The 21,923-nt window shown below is 50.4% G+C and overlaps 1 protein-coding gene across 1 annotated transcript; it reads left to right on the top strand.

Moving 5' to 3' along the window:
- Positions 1–8,431: 8,431 nt before the first annotated feature.
- On the top strand, positions 8,432–18,454 carry RLBP1 (retinaldehyde binding protein 1). The gene is made up of 7 exons (XM_035024114.1): positions 8,432–8,525; positions 8,796–8,924; positions 10,369–10,573; positions 12,207–12,385; positions 16,192–16,350; positions 17,478–17,588; positions 17,904–18,454. The coding sequence occupies exons 1-7, from the start codon at positions 8,514–8,516 to the stop codon at positions 18,060–18,062; spliced, it is 954 nt and encodes a 317-aa protein (XP_034880005.1). The 5' UTR covers positions 8,432–8,513; the 3' UTR covers positions 18,063–18,454.
- The last annotated feature ends 3,469 nt before the right edge of the window (positions 18,455–21,923 follow it).

The raw sequence follows: 21,923 nt of genomic DNA, 5'->3' as shown, positions 1-21,923 counted from the left end.
ATTACTACTTTTAAAGCTTTTTGTGAATTTGAAATCATTTGAAGATTAAAAGTCCAAAACAGGGCACCAGGGGCGGTACAACTTGTTGAGTGTCTGACTCTTGGTTTTGGCTCAGGTCCTGATCTCGGGGTCGTGAGATCGAGCCCCGCAACGGGCTCCAAGCTTGGAGGGGGGAATCTGCTTGGGACTCTCTCTGCCTTTCTCTCTGCCCCTCCTCTCTCTCAAATAAATGAATAAGCCTTGGGGCACCTGGGTGGCTCAGTTGGTTAAGCGACTGCCTTCGGCTCAGGTCATGGTCCCAGGGTCCTGGGATCGAGTCCCGCATCGGGCTCCCTGCTCGGCAGGGAGTCTGCTTCTCCCTCTCCCCCTGCTTGTGTTCCTGCTCTCGCTATCTCTGTCTATGTCAAATAAATAAATAAATAAAATCTTTAAAAAATAATAATAATAATAAATAAATGAATAAGCCTTAAAAAACAAAAACAAAAAAAAAAAGAAAAAGAAAAGTTCAGAACAACCACAACAAATAAAAATGTTAGCTCCCTTCCCCTACTGGTCTCTTTTTTCTCAGAGGCCTGAAAGACAAGACGGGGGCCTGGGGCGGGGGAAGTAATCCTTAAAAACTGGCCTCTCGCAATTGGTGACGTTTGATTAGGGCTTGTAGATTATCCTAGTACACTGTATGCTAACTAACTGGAATTTAAATAAAGGTTTGTAGATTATTCAATTGTATTATATCAATGTTCATTTTGTGATTTTGGTCATTATACCGTGGTTCATTATGAGAACGTCCCTGGTTTTTTTTGGAAATACACCCTGTTTGTTTTTCCTCATATTGTTAAACCTTACCTCACCAAAAATAACCTTTGAACAAGCATACCGATAGATTGTATTTATCCTCATTGCTTTCACCCCTGGCACTGCGCACTTCCCCGCGACCACAGGGCAGACCCTTCTTTGGGGAATGAGCATGGCTCTGGGAGACCTGCAGCTTTTTAGCTCTGTGGGGCAGCCCATGCTGGTCAAGGCACCCTCATTCCCACCGTGTAACTGTAAGGAAGGTGCAGAATGTCCCCCGACCTGGGTTTTCCCATTTTCCGAAGGAGGGGTTGAGCCCAGGACAATTATTATTTTTTTTTTAAGATTTTATTTATTTATTTATTTGAGAGAGAGAGAATGAGAGAGAGCACATGAGAGGGGGGAGGGTCAGAGGGAGAAGCAGACTCCCTGCCGAGCAGGGAGCCCGATGTGGGACTCGATCCAGGGACTCCAGGATCATGACCTGAGCCGAAGGCAGTCGCTTAACCAACTGAGCCACCCAGGCGCCCCGAGCCCAGGACAATTATTACCGGCCAAAAGGGAATGGTGGTGACCAGATTCTTGCCCTCAGGAAAGTGAGGTGATGTCACCTTCCCCAGAAGCCAGGGGGCAGGTGTGACTTTCCTGAGCAGTCACTTCTGGAGGAGGGAGCACAACCTGCGTGTTGCATGGTAAGAGGGCTTTAGAATGACCAGGACCCCACTCCCCACCGACTGTGCAGCTTTGGGCAGGGCCTCCCATCTCTCTGACTCTCAGCTCCCTATTCTGTAAAAAAGGGTAAGATCCTCTCTACCTCACATCTAGAAGGACCACAGGTAAGGCACCTGTCACAGTACAGAATGGGGGCACAGCCAATCCGAGCCCCCTCCCTGCCTGCCTCCAGCCTGGGAGAGAGAGCCAGGGAGCCTGCGGTTGTCTGCCAACATGGCCAGCACAGGTATCTGGGCCAATGAGGGCAGCGTCCCCCCTCACACAAGGGAACTATTGTTCTAGCACAGGAGCTAGACATGAACGTGCCTCTTGGGGGCGGGGGGGTGGGGGAGGGCAGAGGCAGGACCGTGAGCAGAAAATAATGTTACAGGAAGCTCTGCTCCCTAAAAAGGGCCTCATGGCCTGCTAGCATCCTGAAAAACTCTTGTTTGGGTCTTTTTATTTATTTATTTTTTTAAAGATTTTATTTATTTATTCGACACAGAGAGAGAGAGAGCGAGAGCAGGAACACAAGCAGGGGGAGTGGGAGAGGGAGAAGCAGGCCTCTTGCCGAGCAGGGAGCCCGATGTGGGACTCGATCCCAGGACCCTGGGATCATGACTTGAGCTGAAGGCAGTTGCTTAACGACTGAGCCACCCAGGCACCCTTGTTTGGGTCTTTAACCCGCAAGTGTTCTCGGTGCACAGGAGCGTTCCTCGCGAGGCACTCTATCAGCTGGCTTTGACTGAGACTATGCTGGGCCTTCTGCCCTTCCTTCCTCCGGAGCTCTCACCCACCCTCCCTTATCTCCCATGAAGCTCACGCTCTTGGAAGCACCGGGGGACAAGTCCTGAATCACATCTATGTTAGTTTGCTAAAGCTGCCGTATCAGAGTACTACAGACTGAGTGACTTACACAACAGAAATGTATTTTCTCACAGTTCTGGAGGTTAGGCATCCAAGATCAAGGCATCGGCAGGACTGGTTTCTCCCCAGGCCTCTCTCCTTGGCGTGTAGGTAGCTGTCTTCTCCCTCTGTCTTCACATCGTCTTCCCTCTGTAACTGTCTGTGTCCAAATTTCCTCTTCATATAAGGACACCAGTCAGATTAGGGCCTATCCCATGACCTCATTTCACCTTACCCTTTAAAGGCCTTATCTCCAAATACAGTCACTTTCTGAGAGGGGATAGTAATTCCTATACATAAATTTGGGGGAACACAATTCAGTCCGTAACACCATTTTACAGGTGTCCAGCACACCCATGAGAGCAATCGTGGCCTGGAATTAGGTTAGGATCCCCCCTCATCCTCCTTTCTCCGCTTCCTGCACACCCCCACCTCACCATTGGCCAGCCACAAAGAGGAAGAGGATGGTGGTAAGGATAATCCTCAATCTACTTCCCCACCAATCCTCAGAGCTGATGGGGCATGAGAGGTCAGGCAAGGTAGTGAGCTGGGCACAGGCAGGAGGGGGAGAGGGCCAGATACTCTAGGGCAGTGCTTTTCAAACTTCTCTGTGCATAGGAATCACTGGGGGGGGGGTGGTCCTTGTTAACCTGCAGATTCTTTTTTTTTTTTTAAGATTTTATTTATTTATTCATGAGAGACAGAGAGAGAGAGGCAGAGGGAGAAGCAGGCTCCCAAGGAGCAGAGAGCCCGATGCGGGACTCGATCCCAGGACCCTGGGATCATGACCTGAGCCGAAGGCAGTCGCTTAACCAACTGAGCCACCCAGGCGCCCAACCTGCAGATTCTGAGTTAGCTTCTCTGGGGAAGAGCCTGAGACTCTGCATTTCTAACAAGCTCCCAGATGAGGCTGATGCTCTTGGTCTACAGGCCACACTCCAAGGAATAGTAAGGTTTAGACCAGCACTGTCCATTAGAAATACAATGGGAGCCATTAAAATTAGAAAATTAAAAAAAAAATTTTTTTAAAGATTTTATTTATTTATTTGAGAGAGACAGAAAGAGAGAACAAGCAGGGGGAGCTGCAGGCAGAGGGAGAGGGAGAAGCAGGATCCCTGCCGAGCAGGAAGCCCAATGCGGGGCTCAATCCCAGGACCCTGGGATCATGACCTGAGCCGAAGGCTGATGCTTAACCAACTGAGCCACCCAGGCGCCCCGAAAATTTTAAATTTTCTAATAACCACATCAAAAAAAGGAGAAAGAAACAAGTGAAATTAACTCATATATTTTCAACCCAATATACTCCAAAGCACTACCACTTCAGAATATTAAGTCATGTAAAAATCCTTAATAAATTTTATGCTGGGGTGCCTAGGTGGCTGAGTCGGTTAAGCATCTGACTCTTGATTTCGGCTCAGGTCATGATCTCACGGTGGTCTTGAGATCAAGCCCCTTGTTGGGCTCTGTGCTCAGCAGGGGGTCTGCTTGAGAGTCTCCCTCTCCCTTTGCCCCTCCCCCCACTTGTGCACGCGTGCTCTCTCTAAAATAAAAAAATACAAATCTTTAATTAAAAAAAAGAAATTTTATGCTCTTTTTTGTGGTTAGTCTTCAAAATCCAGTAGGTATCTTATATTTATAGCATATCTCATGTTGGACTCTCAATACTTGATCACAGAATTTACAGTTGAAAAAGTAGAAGCACACACCTAAGTTATTCCAAACATACTTCACAGTTTTCCAATAACTGGATCTAGTACCAACCTTTCCATTTAAATTTAAGTTCATTAAAGTTACAATTCTTTGGTGCCATTATCCGATTTCATGTGCTAAAAAGCTACGGCTGGCTAGTGGGCAGTGCAGGACTAGACCCTCAGGGAGCAGAAAGATAGAAATGAGGGGTTCTCCAGCTCCGGGGAGGACTTGGGAGGAAATAAAGTCAGACAGCAGCCTGAGCAGGAGCCCAGGAAAGGGGCTGTCAGAAGAAAAGAGATTAAGGTTACTTAGCTGCACCCCAAGATCCAAGCCCAGGCATTACAGTCTGCTCTAGAGGAAGGGGTCTAGAGAGACAAGTGGGAGTCAGGCGCTGCTCCAAGGGACTGCCCCTCCGTGACACTCTCATAAGCCCCAGGATGTCTGGAGAGAGCATAAGAGGATGAAGGGATCCCAAATCTACCCAAGTAGGAATCGGTTGTAAATCAAGAACTATTTCGGGGGAGAACCAAAAAGCATTTCTGGGGATGGATTCTGGAGAATGTCCTGTGCACAGGATCTTGAACCTGTCCCAGACAACCCCCGGGAGGCAAAATCAGGACCGAGGGTGACATTACAGAAGGCTGCTTGGGGGTCAGACCAAGGATGAGTTTTAAAACAAGGAGGATCATCCAGTAGTAAAAACAGGGAGCTCCCTGCCCTTGGAATCCCAGAGAAAGAATACTCTAGAGAAATCATCCCACGCCCACCCTCCACCGCACCCCCAGCAGTGAAATACCAAAGCGGAGACTGGGAAGCCACCTGCTGAGGGGTGGCAGCAGAGGGGTTTCTTATCTTACGGAGGGTTGGATAATGTGGGTCCCTCCACCCAGATGCATATTAATTGCACATTTGGGGTAACTGTCAGCATTCACTGCGCATTTACACTTACTAAGTGTCAGGCACTGAGCTAAGCACTTTCATCCTCACTAACGCCCCGAGCCTGTCCTCCCATCATCCCAGCTTCTCAGAGGAGGACACTGAGTCAGAGTGGTGAAGTTAATTCGCACAGCTAGAAGGTGCTGGAGTTAGGATTTAAAAGTGCGCAGCCCGATTCCAAAGCAGGCTCCTATCACTCCACCGTACTGTCTAGAAGGCGGCTCAGCCTGTCTTGCCCTCTTCCTGCTCCGCCTTATCCAAGGCGCCCCACTCACTGCGGAGGTGACATCTACCACACCCAGCGGGAGAGTGACAGGCCTGGATCTGCCACCAAGACCACTGCGTCCACAATCACATTTAAAATTTCCCTCCATCTCTTGCATGTCTTACCCTGCGATGTGCTTTCTCAGACCCCCCTGCAATGAGAGAGAGAGAGTGAGTGAGCAAGGAGGAGGGAATGGGGCTGGCCCAGATCCCACCCCCACTGCCCAGCTTCCACATGGCTGAGCAGGAACTCAGGAGCAGAAGCACATAAAAGAGGGCTTTGAGGTGGCTGCAGCCAGGCCCAGGCCAATCCCCCCGCCCCCCTGGTGCTTCACTTGCCCCAATCTGGGCCTCCCTGTAAGCCTGATTTAACGGGGAAACTGTGGGCCTTGAGAAGTTCCTTGTGACACACTAATCCCAGCCTGCTGACTGGACCACGCCCCCAGTGGAGGCAACCTCCAGGCTCCCCGAGGAGGAGGCGGAGGAGGAGGAGGAGGAGGAGGAGGAGGAGGACTGTGGACGCAGGTACCAGGTAGGCCTAAGGAGAGCTCATAGGTAAGTCAGTAGCAGGGGTCTGGCTGGGCCAAGGAGCCCAGGACTGGGATGAGGATTGGGGGGGTGGGGGGGTGGGGGTGGGGAGACCACATCCCAGGCTGCCTGTAAAACTGAAACCAACTGGCCATTCTCCAAGTGCTGCTAGATCAACCTGATGGCAGATTTAGCAAATAAAAATACAAGGCACCCAGTTAAATGTGAATTTCAGATGAACAACAAAGACTTTTTTAGTGTAAGTATGTCCCAAATATTGCATGGGACATACTTATGCTTCAAAAGTCTTTGTTGTTCATCTGGAATGGACACGGGATTGGGCATTCTGTATTTTATCTGGCAACCCTAGATGGCAGGGAACAACCTCACCACGGAATGGGGGTGAATGTGTTTTCATTGTATATAGTTCATAAATCAGTATTTTAAAAACTCAAAATTAATTAGATTGGGCATATTTTTAAAAGAACTGCTGTACTGACTTTCACCTTCTAATTCGAGGCTCTAGGATCTTGTCCTAATGATCTGCTTAACTGGCTGGGGGTGTCCCGCCACTATCTCGCCTGCCTAAGCTCAATTCTATCAGCCTCTCCATTCCTGTTCCAGCAAAACCCAAGTGAGGGAGGCCACACCAGTATTTCAGTCTGTCTCTGTGTCCACACAGTTGGAAGTCTACTTGCCAGAGACAAGGCTTAGATTTGATTCCAGTTGGTGGGTTCCCTACCCTGGCTGGGGCTGGGGAGTGGGAGAGGCAGGGAATTAGGAGATCCTCAGATATTCCCTGGGCTCTGGGATCCTCCCAGTCTCTCTGGGCACACTAGGGCAATGATCAGTCTGATGCTAAGAAAGGGAAGGGAAATCATGTTTTAGAGCAAAACATTGTGCTAGGTACCTTACAGAAATGATAGGCTCTTCATTACAACTCTATTTGGTAGGTACAGTTATTATCCCCAATTTGAAGATGGGGAAACTGAGGCTCAGAATGGTTCAATAACTTGCCTAAGGTCATGTGGGTGGTAAATGACAACTCTCGGTTCCAACCCAGGTTTCTCTGACCCTAAAGGGTTTTCTGTAATACCCATTCTCCTAGGGAGTTTGCCTGGAGAGGTCTTGGCCCTAGCTGTCAAAGCGGTGGTTCAAGTCTCACCTTTGTTACTTTCCAAAAATGAGCAGGTGACAGAACTGACAAGTGGGAACCTGGTCAGAGACAGGAGCAGGGTGGTGACAGCTCCTTTAAAGGCAGTGGGGATGTTTAGGGGGGAGAGGAAAAAAATCTGGCTACAGGAAAGCTGTCTCCAAAAATACTCAGTGGGTTGAGCAGGTTGTCATGTGGGCAATGGATGAGATTTGTTCTGGTGGCCAAGCAATGCCTCTCTGCACGTTATTTAATTGAATCTTCATTACCTTCCTTCCGCCTCCCTTTTCCAGGGGACAACCAAGACTCAGGTTAAATTACATAGCTTGCAAGTGGAAGAGACAGACTTTGAACCCAGGCCCAACTCTTGCCCCAAGAGGCTGCGCCTCGATGCTCATGGGAAGTCACAGCTTGGGCTCCGGGCCTGATCCCTGGCTATTTCTGGTTGTGCGACAGTGGACAAGTCACTTACTCTCCCTGGGGTCTGCTCCTTCCCATGTAAGATGGGGAGAATAATGCCGGCTCTGGCTCTGAGATACTCATCTGAAATTACTTAGCGCATCACAGAGCACAGAACACACCCCCCGGTATTCTGGTTACATAACTAGTCATCACCCCTCCTGAGAATGAATGCACCAGAGAAGGGGCCATCCACTAGGCTGGGAAGTTTCCGAGATCCCCCTTTGGGCTGGAGAAGGAGGGCCACAGACAGGAGGAGCGATTGCCTTATTCTGCAGTGATCATGTAACTTCACAATGGAGGCCAAAACTAGGTTCTCCCTGGCTGCACCAACTCATCTTAAGAACTAAGGTTTGCGGGCTCCCTGCTCAACGGGGAGTCTGCTTCTCCCTCTTCCCTACCCCCCTCTCATGTGCTTTCTCTCTCTCATTCTCTCTCTCTCAAATAAATAAAATCTTTAAAAAAAAAAAGGGGGCACCTGGGTGGCTCAGTTGGTTAGGCGACTGCCTTCGGCTCAGGTCATGATCCTGGAGTCCCGGAATCGAGTCCCGCATTGAGCTCTCTGCTCAGCGGGGAGTCTGCTTCTCCCTCTTCCCTACCCCCCCTCTCATGTGCTTTCTCTCTCTCATTCTCTCTCTCTCAAATAAATAAAATCTTAAAAAAAAAAAAAAAAAGAACTAAGGTTTGTGGTATTTGTGTGTATTCCTTCTCAAAGGAGTCTTTCCCAAAGTGTAGCCCAAGGATCATTGTCTTCAGGGCCGTGGTGGTGATGGGGGTGGGGGTGGGGGTGCTGCTTTAAAATGCAGATTCCTGGCCCCAGTTCAGACCTCCTGAGTCGGAATCACAGGGTGCATGCAGGACCCAGGCACCTGTATTTCTACCAGATTCCTCAGGCGATTCTTATGTACTCAAAAGTTTGAGATCCATTGTTCTGAGACAATAAGAGAACGGTCTGTCCAGACTACTGCCCCCTTGACTTCCTGCCCTAGGGAGGAGGCCGCCTGGAGAGGCCAGCACAGAAGTGAGGCCCTTATTTTTCTGAGGACTCTGAGTCTTCCAGAGAGGCAGCATGTCAGAGGGCGTGAGTACCCCTGTGCTCTGGTCTCCCCTCCATCTGCCTTCCCTCCTCCTTCTCTCCCTCCCCATTTCTCTATTGTTTGGTCTGCTCAGGACCCTTATGGGCACTCACCCGTACAATCCCTTTGTGGTGTGGGACCCCACCCAAAGGGAGAAGGCTTAACAGTGACCTTGGACCAAAGTACTAATTTAGGGTCTGAGCAGGCCCATTGCACTGGCCTGCTCAAGCTGATGGGGGGCTCTCCCTGCTTTTTCCTGACTTCTCTCTGCCTAGGTGGGCACGTTCCGAGTGGTCCCTGAAGAGGAACAAGAGCTCCGTGCCCAGCTGGAGCGGCTTACGACCAAGGACCATGGACCTGTCTTTGGCCCGTGCAGTCAGCTCCCCCGCCACACCTTACAGAAGGTGAGGTGGCCCTGGGTGCAGGGAGGGGCGGGCTGGGGCGGGCGAACAAGGGGGAATGTTGACAGCATCCTTTCTCCTGTAGGACGGGTCCAGCCCCAGCTCTCCAGGATATCCTGGAGCGAATGGACTGGCCTGTTCTAGGGGCCGTTCTGGAGGTCAGGGCCATGGCAGCAACACTGCACTGACCAGCATCCAGTCCAGCCTAATCCGAGACTATAACACCAACAGATATCAATGCCAGGACCTAGAGCCCCTGGGTGACTAGAGGCAGATATGAGGAACACTGGTTTGCAAGTGGCTCAGGGGAACAGGCACCCAGCTGCTGCCCCCACTGGATAGGCAAGAAGCCTGAGTTCTAGAATCAGGCCTAACTTTCAACTTGCTGTGTGACCTTGAGCAAGTGGCTTTCCCTCTCTGGGTCTTGCCCTTTGTACCTCTGAAAGAAGGTTGTTGGACCAGCTCAGAGAGGATCAGACTTTGCTCTGCAGAAAGTGGCAGAGCTGTCCTGGCCTGAGCTGAGCCTGGGCTCCTAGCTTCATCTCTGTTGCCAAGGAAAAGGCGCTCTGAGTTCCCCCAGACCTGAGTCCCCCTCCTTTGCCTTCCCCCCCAACTCCTGCTGTCCAAGGAGAGAGCTGCCTGAGGCATGCGCAAGAGTTCTGCAGACCCAAACAAGGGGAAAATAAGAGGCTCTGGGGCAGGGGGCAGGCTGCGGTCTGCGGGGTATCTTTTTTTTTTTTTTTTTTTAAAGATTTTATTTATTTGACAGAGAGAGACACAGTGAGAGAGGGAACACAAGCAGGGGAGTGGGAGAGGGAGAAGCAGGCTTCCTGCCAAGCAGGGACCCTGGACCCTGGGATCATGACCTGAGCTGAAGGCAGACGCTCAACGACTGAGCCACCCAGGTGCCCCTCTGCGGGGTATCTTTGTTTTTGAAAAGATCAGAATCAAGCCTGGGAGGCTGCAGAGAGAAGTGACTGAAAGTCCAGCCTGAGCGTGAGCCCCAGCTCCACCCCTTCCTGCCTGGGTCACCTTCACTTCTAGGGGCCTCAGTCTGCTCATCCTGAGATAGGGGATGTGGATACTCACTTCATGGCGGTGGGTTTCGGCCTTCGGTATTTCAAGGCTAACTTAGCAGAGTGCTACGTAAGGGCTCCAGGAAGGGGAAGCCGCTGTCCTTGGAAACGCTGACCCCTTTGTTGGTCTCCTGCCAACAAACCCAGGATGCGCAGTTTGACCCAATGTTCTGCGAAAGTAACCGGCAGTCTCAGGGGCTGCCAGTGCAGATGCTGCCCTTGGGGGCAGAGGAGCCATGGCCCCAGCGGCAAGCCCTCGGCCCCTCGGCCGGGCTGGCACTGGCAGGGGACTCCTCGCCTGCGCGTCCTGCTCCGCACCCGCGCGCGCGCGCCCGTCTGGGCCTCGCTGCCTCCACCCCACCCCGTTCCAGGCCAAGGACGAGCTGAACGAGCGGGAAGAGACCCGGGAGGAGGTGGTGCGAGAGCTGCAGGAGCTGGTGCAGGCCGAGGCGGCCTCCGGGCACGAGCTGGCCCGGGCGGTGGCCCAGCGCGTGCAGGGAAGGGACAGCGCCTTCTTCCTGCGCTTCATCCGCGCGCGGAAGTTCCACGTGGGGCGCGCCTACGAGCTGCTCAGAGGTGAGACCCGCGCCCCGAGGCACCGCCTCCCGAAGGCTGGGGCGCCCAGGTGGGAAGGGTGGCGTTGACTCTCACCCGGGCACGGAGGAGGCTGTCCCCTCCACTCCCCACTCGTTCCCCACCCTGTGAGAGTCCTTAACCTTACCCGGAGCCTCCTTCTCCTTACCTGGAAAATGGGGGGTGTGAACTCAACAGCCTCCGCGTTCCTAGAGGTCTGGCTCCCCTCCCCTTTCTCCCAGTCCTGGAGAGTGTTCCCGTCACCCCCACCCCAGCCTAGGCTTTGGCTGACCATGGCTGCAGGAAAGGGGGTGTGTGTGTGCCCGTCGCCCTGCAGGTACCTAAAAAGCCTCATGCAGAGTGGGGCTGGAGATGGTGCCAGCCCTGGGAAGGAGCCCTGAAGACAGAACTGCCTAGGCCTGTTGGCTGGCTCAAGACAGGTTTCCTAAGGAAATCCAATCTTTAGTGGGGGGGGGAGGGGGGAGAGAAAGGGGTGTCCCAGCAGGCCCTCTGCAGGCTAACGATTCTCCTTTTTTTACTTCTTCCTTCCCCAAAAGTGAATTCACAGCCACGCTGTGCCAACCACTCTTTTAGCTCAAAGGATGCAGCAGAGAACAAAGCAGACAGGAACTGCCTTCATGGACTTCATATGCTAACTGCGGAATAATAAACCAGAGAAATAAAATAAAATTACCTAGACTGTTTGGTAGTAAGAAGGGATAATGAGGAAAAAATAAAGGAGGTGGATGTAAAGACCCGAGGGGTTGGAGTTTTAAAGATTTTTATTTATTTATTTATTTAATTGACGGAGAGAGAGACAGAGAGAGAACACAAGCAGGGGGAGTGGGAGAGGGAGAAGCAGGCTTCCCGCCGAGCAGGGAGCCCGATACGGGGCTCGATCCCAGGACCCTGGGATCCTGACCTGAGCCGAAGGCGGTCACTTAACAAACTGAGCCACCCAGGTGCCCCAAGGGTTGGAGTTTTAGGTAAAGTGGCCAGGAAGGCTCCAGGGCAAAGGGAACTTCTGAAGAAAAATGCAGAGGAAATGAGATGGGGGTGGGGCTATACCTGGAGGGTGGTAGGAACGGTGAGGAGGTCCTTGGCATTCCCTAGGCAAATGCTCCCCAAGAACCTCTCCTGGGCCTGGTCCCTCTAGGGTTCGGTGGTCGAGAGGCAGGGACTTGTTCAGGACAGGTAAGGGGGGGTTTGTGGGTGGGAAAAGGGCTTCTGGAGTCAGGAAGGGCCTTTGGGTTCTGCGTGGGGTTGAGGTTTGATCTTGGGGTCTTTTCTACGCAGCTAACCCTGTGCCCAACTGGGAAGCCTGTACCTCTGCCCGTGGGCAAGAGAAAATAACAAGTAATAATCGTCCTCGGATTCAGGATTACACCTCATGTTGGCACAGTCTACGGGTTCATACCTAGAATCGCATTTGATTACTGCAGCAGTTTGGTGAGATAGGCCAACCGTGTTTTGAAGAGGAGACAAGGGGCTCAGAAAGGTAGCTTGTGCCCAGCTTGGTCACACACAGGACGCTTGTGGAGGAGCCAGGCAGGAGGCCGGGTCTCTGGAATCTTGCTGTGTGCCATTCCCCGAGGGGCTGGCTCCCTGAGGGGCTTGTCTACTCCCCGTCCGCCAGGCTACGTGAACTTCCGGCTGCAGTACCCCGAGCTCTTCGACAGCCTGTCCCTGGAGGCGGTCCGCTGCACCGTGGAGGCCGGCTACCCTGGTGTCCTTTCCACTCGGGACAAGTATGGCCGGGTGGTCATGCTCTTCAACATCGAGAACTGGGACTCCGAAGAAATCACCTTCGACGAGGTCAGTGGGGGCTGACCTTCCCGGGCAGGGGAGAATTTGCAGGCAGGGCCCACTGGCCCATACATGGCTACTCCCTGGTATCCTGCCAAGTGGCAGTGACAGCTGTGGGTCAGCCCTGCCGAATGCTGAAAGCTGAGAGTGACACAGAGAACAGGGATTAATGGACTGTGGGTTGGGAGAGATTCCGGAAAGCCCAAATTTCAACCTATTAAGCAGCCTGAGTTCTCTGCGTATATTTATTTGCTTGACCATATGACTTGAGTATTCGTTTGATTTCTTTTTTATCATGTGATTTTATTTTTTTCTTCATGATAAGGGTACTCTGTAATCCCCATCACCTATTTACCCGTCGCCCCACCCACCTCCCCTCTGGTGACCATCAGTTTGTTCTCTATAGTTAAGCGTCTGTTTCTTGGTTTGCCTCTCTCTCTCTCTTTTCCCTTTTGCTCGTTTGTTTCTTTTTTTTTTTTTTAAAGATTTTATTTATTTATTTATTTGAGAGAGAGAGAGAGAGAGAAACAGCATGAGAGGGGATAGGGTCAGAGGGAGAAGCAGACTCCCTGCCAAGCAGGGAGCCCGATGCGGGACTCGATCCAGGGACTCCAGGATCATGACCTGAGCTGAAGGCAGTTGCTTAACCAACTGAGCCACCCAGGCACCCTCGTTTGTTTCTTAAATTCTACATATGAGTGAAATCATATGGTGTTTGTCTTTCTCTGATGGACTTATTTCACTTAGCATGATACTCTCTAGCTCCTTCCATGTCATTGCAAATGGCAAGATTTCATTCCTTTCTATGGCTGAGTAATAGTCCATTGCACACGTGTACCACATCTTCTTCATCCATTCATCTCTCCATGGACACCTGGGCTGCTTCCATTACTTGGCTACCGTAGATAATGCTGCAATAAACATAACGGTACATGTATCCCTTTGAATTAGTGTTTTTGTATTTTTTGGTCTCTGCATTTATATATGTGTGTGATTTTGCTTGTCAGGCCCTTAAGAGAGCTACCCTAAGTGGGGGAAATTAGTGTTTGTCTCAGGAGAACTTTGGCATGTGCCTCCAAGTCTTAAAAAAAAAAAAAGTACAGACCCACTTTCGAAGACCTGTCTTGTTGTCTCAGCATGATTTATTGAGCAGTCCATCTTTTTTCCCAGTGACTTGAGATACCATCTTTATCACAGTCTCTATTTTCATATACATTTGGGATGATTTCTGGACTTGTATTCTGTGCCGTCAGTCTCTGTCTATTCATGCTCCAATACACACAGTTTTAATCACAGAGATTGTGTAGAATGTTTAATATGTTAAGGTTAGTTCTGTCCTATGACTCCTCTTTTTCAGGAATTTTCTAGCTATTCTTTTATGTCTACCTTTTCCTATAGACTTCAGAATTAACTTGTCTAGCTCCAGGAGAAATGTATTTTTATTGGGAACAAACTTGGGGGAAATTAGCATCTTTATGAATGCAACATCATGTCCTGCCATAACTACCCACGAATGAAGGGCGCCTCACCGTCCCTTTTACATGCCTACTTTTGAACTTTTATTTTTATTATTATTTTATTTTTTAAATTTATATTTATTTATTCATTTATTTATTTTTAAGATTTTATTTATTTATTTGACAGAGAGAGACACAGTGAGAGAAGGAACACAAGCAGGGGGAGTGGGAGAGGGAGGAGCAGGCTTCCCGCGGAGCAGGGAGCCCGATGTGGGGCTCAATCCCAGAACCCTGGGATCATGACTTGAGCCGAAGGCAGATGCTTAATGACTGAGCCACCCAGAAGCCCCTTTATTATTTTAATTAATTAATTAGCTAAAGAAATCTCTGCACCCAACATGGGGCTCAAACTCATGACCTCAAGATCAAGAGTCGCATGCTCTACTGACTAAGCCAGCCAAGTGCCCCCTACTTTTGAACTTTTAGGAGCCTTTTCAAGATTTCCTCATAAACATTATGCACATTTTTCCTTAAGTTTGTCTTAAGTGTTGCTATAAATGGGGTTTTCTCTGCCATTATATCTTCTGATTGGTTATTGTTGGTATATATGAAATTATTGTTTTTGTATATTAGTTTTATATCCTGAATTCTTTTATTTATGGTAGTTTTTTAATTGATTCCCTTGGGTTTTCCAAGAATGCTCTCATATTATTGTAAATAGAAAAGACAGTTTTTCCTTTTCCTTTTCTACTTATGGATTTTTTTTGTTAAGATTTTATTTATTTATTTGACAGAGATACACAGTGAGAGAGGGAACACAAGCAGGGGGAGTGGGAGAGGGAGAAGCAGGCTTCCCGCGGAGCAGGGAGCCTGATGCAGGGCTCGATCCCAGGACCCTGGGATCATGACCTGAGCCGAAGGCAGACGCTTAATGACTGAGTCACCCAGGCGCCCCTCTACTTATGCATTTTTTAAAAACACTTGGTCGCATTGGCTAACACCTCCAACAGAGGGTTAAATGGTGTAGAGCTAGCGAACATCCTTATCTCGTTCCTGATGTTAGGAGCAGGCATGGTGTCTTAGACTAACTAAGATACTGGCTTTAGGACTGAGGGGCATGTATGTGTTTGTGGGAGAGATTTAAAAATATTTTTTCTTGGGGTACTGGCTGGCTCAGTCAGTGGAGCATGCACCTCTTGATCGTGGGGTTGTGAATTCGAGCCCCACATTGGGTGTAGAGATTACTTAAAAATAAATCTTTAGGGGCGCCTGGGTGGCTCAGTCAGTTAGGCATCTGGCTCTTGGTTTTGGCTCAGGTCATGATCTCAGGGTCGTGGGATCGAGCCCCGTGTCAGGCTCTGTACTCAGTGCGGAGCCTGCTTCAGTTTCTCTCTCCCTCCTGCTCATTCTTCTCTCTTTCTCAAATAAATAAAATCTTTAACAAAATAAAATAAAAAAAAATTTTTTTAAAGTTGGCGTGGAGCCCAATGCAGGGCTTGAATTCATAACCCTGAGATCAAGACCCAAGCTGAGATCAAGAGTCAGATGCTTAACTGACCGAGCCACCCCCCCAAAATAAAATCTTTTACAAAAAACACTATTTAAAAATACTTTTTCTTATTACATGGTGATACCTACTTATTAGGAAATGCAAAAAAGAAAATAAATTAAAAATCATCCACAATTCTACCAGAGATTTCTACCATTGACAGCCTTCCAATCTACTTTCTTTTTTTTAAAGATTTTATTTATTTATTTGAGAGATGGGGAGAGCACAGAGGAAGAGTAAGAGGGAGAAGCAGACTCCCTGCTGAGCAGGGAGCCTCTCATGGGACTTGATCCCAGGACCCCGAGATATGACCCAAGCTGAAGGCAGACCCTCAACTGACTGAGCCACCCAGGCATCCCCCAATCTACTTTTTCTAGAAACATGCACACACATGCACACTACACACAATTTTTTCTTATAAAAATGGGATCATACACTACAATAATATATCATGAATGAATATTTTCCTGTATCATTTCATTGTATATATATAATTTTAACTGCTCCAGAATATTCCATGGCATGAATGTACCATAATTTCACCAGTCCCTTATTATTGGGCATTTAGGTTGTTCCCAATGTTTTTACTATTAAAAGGATACAAGGAAAAACACCCTAGCATCTAACCATGGATATGACATTCAAGGTTATTTTCTTGGGACATATCCACAGAGGTGGAATGTCCCCATTTAAAGCCTGTGACAAATTTCCTCCGGTAAAGGATGTACTAGTTAGTTCTCCCCTCAGGACCTTAAGCCTTAATTATCTTTGCATGTTGGGTCTTACAGCCTGTCCACTCTGTGTCCAAGATCTTGCAGGCATATTGTTTCATCCTGGAGAAGCTGCTAGAGAACGAGGAAACTCAGATTAATGGTTTCTGCATCATCGAGAACTTCAAGGGCTTTACCATGCAGCAGGCTGCCGGACTTCGGGCTTCTGATCTTAGGAAGATGGTGGACATGCTCCAGGTGAGGCCTCCGCCCTCTCTCCTGCAGGAGCCTCTCACAGGTCAGGAGGCTGGGAAGCTGGGCCCAGGTGCCCTGCTTAATGGTGCTCGCCAGGACCCTAGATCTAACCACCACCTAGCACCATAATGAGGAATGACAACCACAAAGGCTTGGATGGTGATCAACAGTGTGCCAAGCATTCACATTCATTCCTTAACTCCTTGAGAGCAGACCCTTCCTCCTCTCTGCTTCATTTTACAAACCTTGAAACCCAGGCTCAGAGACTTGAGTGACTTCTCAAGATCATAAAACTCTAAAGTGGAAGAGGTCAGACTTGAACCTACACCTTCTGACCTGGAATCCCCTTCTCTGTCCACACATGTCACAGTGCTTCTCTTTGAATGTGAATTTGTCCCAAGAAAGGGATGATCGTTAATGTCCCTGACAGCTCACTCCTGTATATACTGGTGTGTCAGAAGTCCTTCCGAGGGCGCCTGGGTGGCTCAGTTGGTTGGGCGACTGCCTTCGGCTCAGGTCATGATCCTGGAGTCCCGGGATCGAGTCCCGCATCAGGCTCCCTACTCAGCAGGGAGTCTGCTTCTCCCTCTGACCTTCCCCCCTCTCGTGTGCTCTCTCTCTCTCATATAAATAAATAAAATCTTTAAAAAAAAAAAAAAAAAAGAAGAAGTCCTTCCGAAATCTGCTTTATGTATATCTAGGAAAGGAGGGGTGGGAGATGGGGGTCATGGGGGGCGGTGGATGTTGAAGGACAATGAGGTATGATAGTAGGGTCCCTGGGGTCTCTAATAGTTTTCAGTCCACTCAGCAGGCAAGTGGGTTTGAAAAAGCTTGGTCGCCTAAAAACCAAGCAAGGCTACCATTTCATTTCCTCACTTCGCCTAATGGCAAGGTGTTACACATCAGCAGGGATGGCCTCTGGGGTTTCCTCCCTGCAGTTTGGAGCCTGGGTGAAGCCAAGGCTCCCCAGTTGCTGGCCCAGGAATGGAACCTCTAGTGGGCTATCCTTTGGGGCAATCATGTGATGAGACAAGTGCGTCTTCAAGTCATGGGGGAGGCAGCGGGGGAGTGAGGGGGAGCCTCTGAGGCCACTGGGGCCATGGGCTGGAGCGCACTCTCTCTCACTGCAGGATTCCTTCCCAGCCCGGTTCAAAGCCGTCCACTTCATCCACCAGCCGTGGTACTTCACCACCACCTACAACATGGTCAAGCCTTTTCTGAAGAACAAGTTGCTCCAACGGGTGAGCGCGTGGTCACACAGGGAGGGTGCCCACCAATTCTCTGGCCAGTGAGGGAGTGGTGGCCGTAGCAGGAAAGAGTTCACGAGACAAGGGGGATGAGCGTGGGAGGAGGAGGGGACCCCACCCGAGCCCTCCTCAGACTCTGTGCCGTGGTCCTGAGCTGAGTGACAGCACGACACGGAGGACTGTGGGGACGGACACCATCAGGCAGACGGGGCATGCTGTGCCTTTCTCCTCCTGTCCCTTTCCTCCCCTCCGTCCCCCATCCTGAGGGCACCCCCCCCACTCAGCTCTGTCTCCCCGGCTTCCCTGCAGGTCTATGTCCATGGAGATGACCTCTCTGGCTTCTTCCAGGAGATTGATGAGGACATCCTGCCCTCCGACTTTGGGGGCACACTGCCCAAGTATGACGGCAAGGTCGTTGCTGAGCATCTCTTTGGCCCCCGGGGCCAAGCTGAGAACACAGCCTTCTGAGGACGTCTCCTGCCATCCACCTGTAGTTAGCAACCCCCGGCTCTCCTCAGCCGTCCTGGACCCAGAAGTTTGGGAAAAGGGCTGCCTGCGGTGGCTGTGGTTCCCCTGAACCCCCTTAAGCTTGGATGAATTCAGGTGTCACCCTCCTCCCAAGTTGGGGGGCAATAAAGCAGGGGCAATTCCCTTGAACGCAAAGAATTGGGGACAGTTATATTCCTACTGCCTCTGAAGCTTAGGACAGTGACTTGTGTGGGGTTGAGTTTCAAAGACTCTAAGCTTCTCGATGATTTCCTTTCTAGCAGTTCTACCTCTTGGGGTCTGTGAAAACAGGCAAGGAGGCTGATTTAAAGGTCTCTCCGCTGCCAAAGTAAAATACAATAAAAGGATAAAAGAGGAGGGATATAAAACGATCTGGCAAACAGCAATTTTGGTGGCCGGTAGGCAAGAGGGGGCTTTTTTACGTGGAATTCTGGGGTGGAAGTGGCCTCGAAGTGGCTCCATTTTGTGGTGGTTTTGTCCCCTCAGTCGGGCGGGGTGTGATGTGTGCAGTGGTCAGGAGCTGGGACCCCTTTCCAAGGTGGCGGTTGTGTCCCGTCCTATGAGGGGTCTCTCCACCCAAGGCTCTCTCCTCTAGACCCCTTGCCTTGACTGGTAGTGTTTTTTTTTTTTTTTTTTTTAAGATTTTATTATTTATTTGTCAGAGAAGAGAGAGCACAAGCAGGGGGAGTGACAGAGGGAGAAGCAGGCTCCCCACCGAGCAGGGAGCCCAATGCGGGGCTCGATCCCAGGACCCTGGGACCATGACCTGAGCCGAAGGCAGACGCTTAATGACTGAGCCACCCAGGCGCCCCGTGCTTGGCGATTTTTGAGTGTGGGGGGGAGACTCCCCGTTAGAGGCCTCTGTGTGCTGAGCCTGCATCTCCCCTCTGAAGCTGGCTGCTGGGCACCGGGCTTGTGGGCATTGCCAGGGGCTTCTCCCAAGATCCGCCACTGACTTTCCCACCTGGGGGCACACTCTTGTTCCTGTAGTCTGACTAGTGTGGAGGCTGAGGGTCGGCTGGTCCGGCTGCACCCGCCTGGGTACCCCAGGACCCCAGTGATCACCCCAGGGCTTTCCCACACTTGCCCCTCCTTGTGGGCGTGAAACACCCTGGGTACTGCGCCCACTTTTTGGGGCAGGACCTTCAGCGATTTCCTGGGCTGTAGGTTTAATCCAATCCCATCTGCTTTCACTCCTTCAGAAATGTTCCTGATCCACTGAGAGTCCTCGTTCTTGTTTTCCAGTGTGGGTATGTGTGCATACGTGAACGTGTGAATGTACGCACACATGCATTTATTTCTTATATCCTTTCTTTCGTTTCTAGGGTGTGCAGGGTATGCTTATCATCCCAGTAGCTTCTGAGAGTCCATGGTCATAAATGATATTTACACAGGACTCCTGAGCCGGAGCAGGAATCATAGCAGATTATTGTGGGTGGAGGGGTGAGACGCTTGACCAGGGAGGATTTTCCCCAAACCCTTTCTTCAAACCCTTCAAAACCCCTTCAGAGGTGAGGGTCCCCTTTTCCAAATCAAATCTTACATGGAACTCTTGTAGTTAAGCCTAAAAGAGTGAGGGTACTCTGGTTGCACCCCAAGGGATCTCCTAGAACATCTGGAGCTAAGAAGGTATTTCAAGTATGAGGGCGTGAACCCCTTACAGGGGTGCCGACGGGTCAAGTGATCAGAGAACGGAGGCTCGCATTAGCCAGGATGGGGAGCGTTGGTGACCCTACGGTAGAGCTGTTGGTAGAGTGGGGGCGGGGGTGAGGCTGAATTAAAGAAATTTTTAAAGCTTTCAGGATATACTTCTAATTGTCTTGCAAGAGAGTTGTATCCCAAATCTGAGGGAAACAGAGGCTGATCCCTCTTGAATGACTTCTTTCCCTTGGTCCCGAACTGCCAGGAGCCCTTGTAAATGCAGCCCAGGCCCACCCTCTGATTGATGGGGGTTCTAATTTACAAATGAGATCAGGATGTGGAGAAAACCACAGGCAGACGCTGGCCAGGAGGCTCTTTGGGTGGCTTTGGCTCTCACTCAGATCCAAATGGGACGCTGGGGTTGCCCCTACAATCAGCAAGGGCTAGCACCTCAGCTCAGTGTGGTCTGGTCGGGGAAGAGGCTGTGGGGTTGGGACCCAGAGAGTCAGCTCCGACTGTGGGCTGGCATTGCCCCCTGCCGGTCATGCCCTGGTACTGCCCCTCCAGGCGCAGAGACCAGCGGGGCATGACAGAGAGGTGGGGGGATGGGCCAGCTATCTGTCCAGAAAGGGTGGTGCCCCCTTTGGGAGAACGTGTTTGAAGACCATAAATGTTAATGTTAAAATCAGCCATGCTCAGCCTCACAAAATCCCAGCTGCCTGCATGCTGGATTCCTATATGTGACCACCACCGCCACGTTCATGAGAGAGGAAGAGGGACAATAAAATACTCTTTGGAAAGCCACCAAGTATGGGAAGGGGGACAACGAAACATGAATTTTATGACAGCCGTTTGCTGCCCAGAACGGCTTTCTTTCTGGAGACATCTGGGATGAGGCTGGGATTCTGCCACATAGAAGTAATTAGAACCAAGTGAGGGCTTGCGAAGTCACAATGATGCATTTCTGCCAGCCTCTCATGGACCTTTGGGGGATGTTGTCAGTTAGCAGATGGAGGCAATTTGTGAAGGTGTGAGTGGAGGTCCCAGTAGGGAAACAGGCCACCAGCTTCAGAGAGCCTTGAACGAGACTGGCCGCACTGCTCAGTCTCTCTCGTTTACCCTAAGGGATGCCGGAGGAGTCTAATGCTATCTGGTGGTCTGCAGAGCTTCCTGGAAGAGGGAAGGCCGGGTCTTAAGCCAGTCAGGAAAAGGGCTGAAGAGTCACCTGAGGGGTGAACCGGACCATCTTTTAATCCCACTTCCCATGGTGTGGGTGTGGCTTTGGTATTCAGCAAACTCGGCAGTGCAGGGTCGAGAAAGAAGCTCGCAGGATCCCCAGGAACCTCACTACTAACAGTGGGGTCCCGGGACGGTGGTGTCTGTCCCTCTTGGGAGCTTGCTAGCAGTGCAGAATTTTAGGCCCCACCTCAGATCTGCTAAATTCAAATCTTCAGTTTAACGAGATCCCCGTGGGCTGGAATTCCCTGGGGAGCTTTAAAACGGTGAGGCCTGGGCATCAGGAGCTTTCCAAGCTTCCCAGGTGGTCCAGATGTGCACTGCTGCAAGTCCTGTGTGTTGACATATGGAGGAAGCCACTCAGGCTGGTTTTATTATCTAAGGATTTAAAAGCAAACTTTGCACTTGGCTCTTTCTCCTGAGCCGAGAGGGCAGAGGAACAGGGCTGCAAAAGCCCCTGTGGGGAGGCAGCAGCTGATGCTATCTGTCCCAGAATCTTCCCTGGGAGCTGTGCCCAGAAGCTGCCCTGCCTTCAGGCAGGAAATGTGTTGGCGGGTACACTTGATTTCTGAAGGTGACCATGTTCAGGAAGGAAAAGATTGGGATCAGGATTTGATGATGCATCCACGTGGCTGGTCAGCACTGCCAAGCCCAGGAATGTTTTTGAGAACCATATCCGGGCCCAACTCAGCTTTCCTCTTGGCCCCAGCAGTTAAGACACCCCAGCTGGGGCCGCACATTCTTTTCTTCTGGTTTCTACACTGTCCCCGGAAGTGATTTATAAGTGGGAACCAAGCGGACGAAGCCAAACCGCTGCCCAAAATAACACTCTCACTTTGAAAAATATTTTTGTATTTGATCCTCTCAGTATTCAGAGATAGGCATTCTTCTTATAATTATTCCCATCTTACAGGTAAAAAACAACCTCCCCCCCCCCCAAAAAAC

Source organism: Mirounga leonina, unplaced genomic scaffold (assembly GCF_011800145.1).
Source record: "Mirounga leonina isolate KUSES-001 unplaced genomic scaffold, KU_Mleo_1.0 Mir_178, whole genome shotgun sequence".
Taxonomy (NCBI): domain Eukaryota; kingdom Metazoa; phylum Chordata; class Mammalia; order Carnivora; family Phocidae; genus Mirounga; species Mirounga leonina.
The sequence above is the reverse complement of the archived record's forward strand: the minus strand, read 5'-3'. Positions and strand labels throughout refer to the sequence as shown.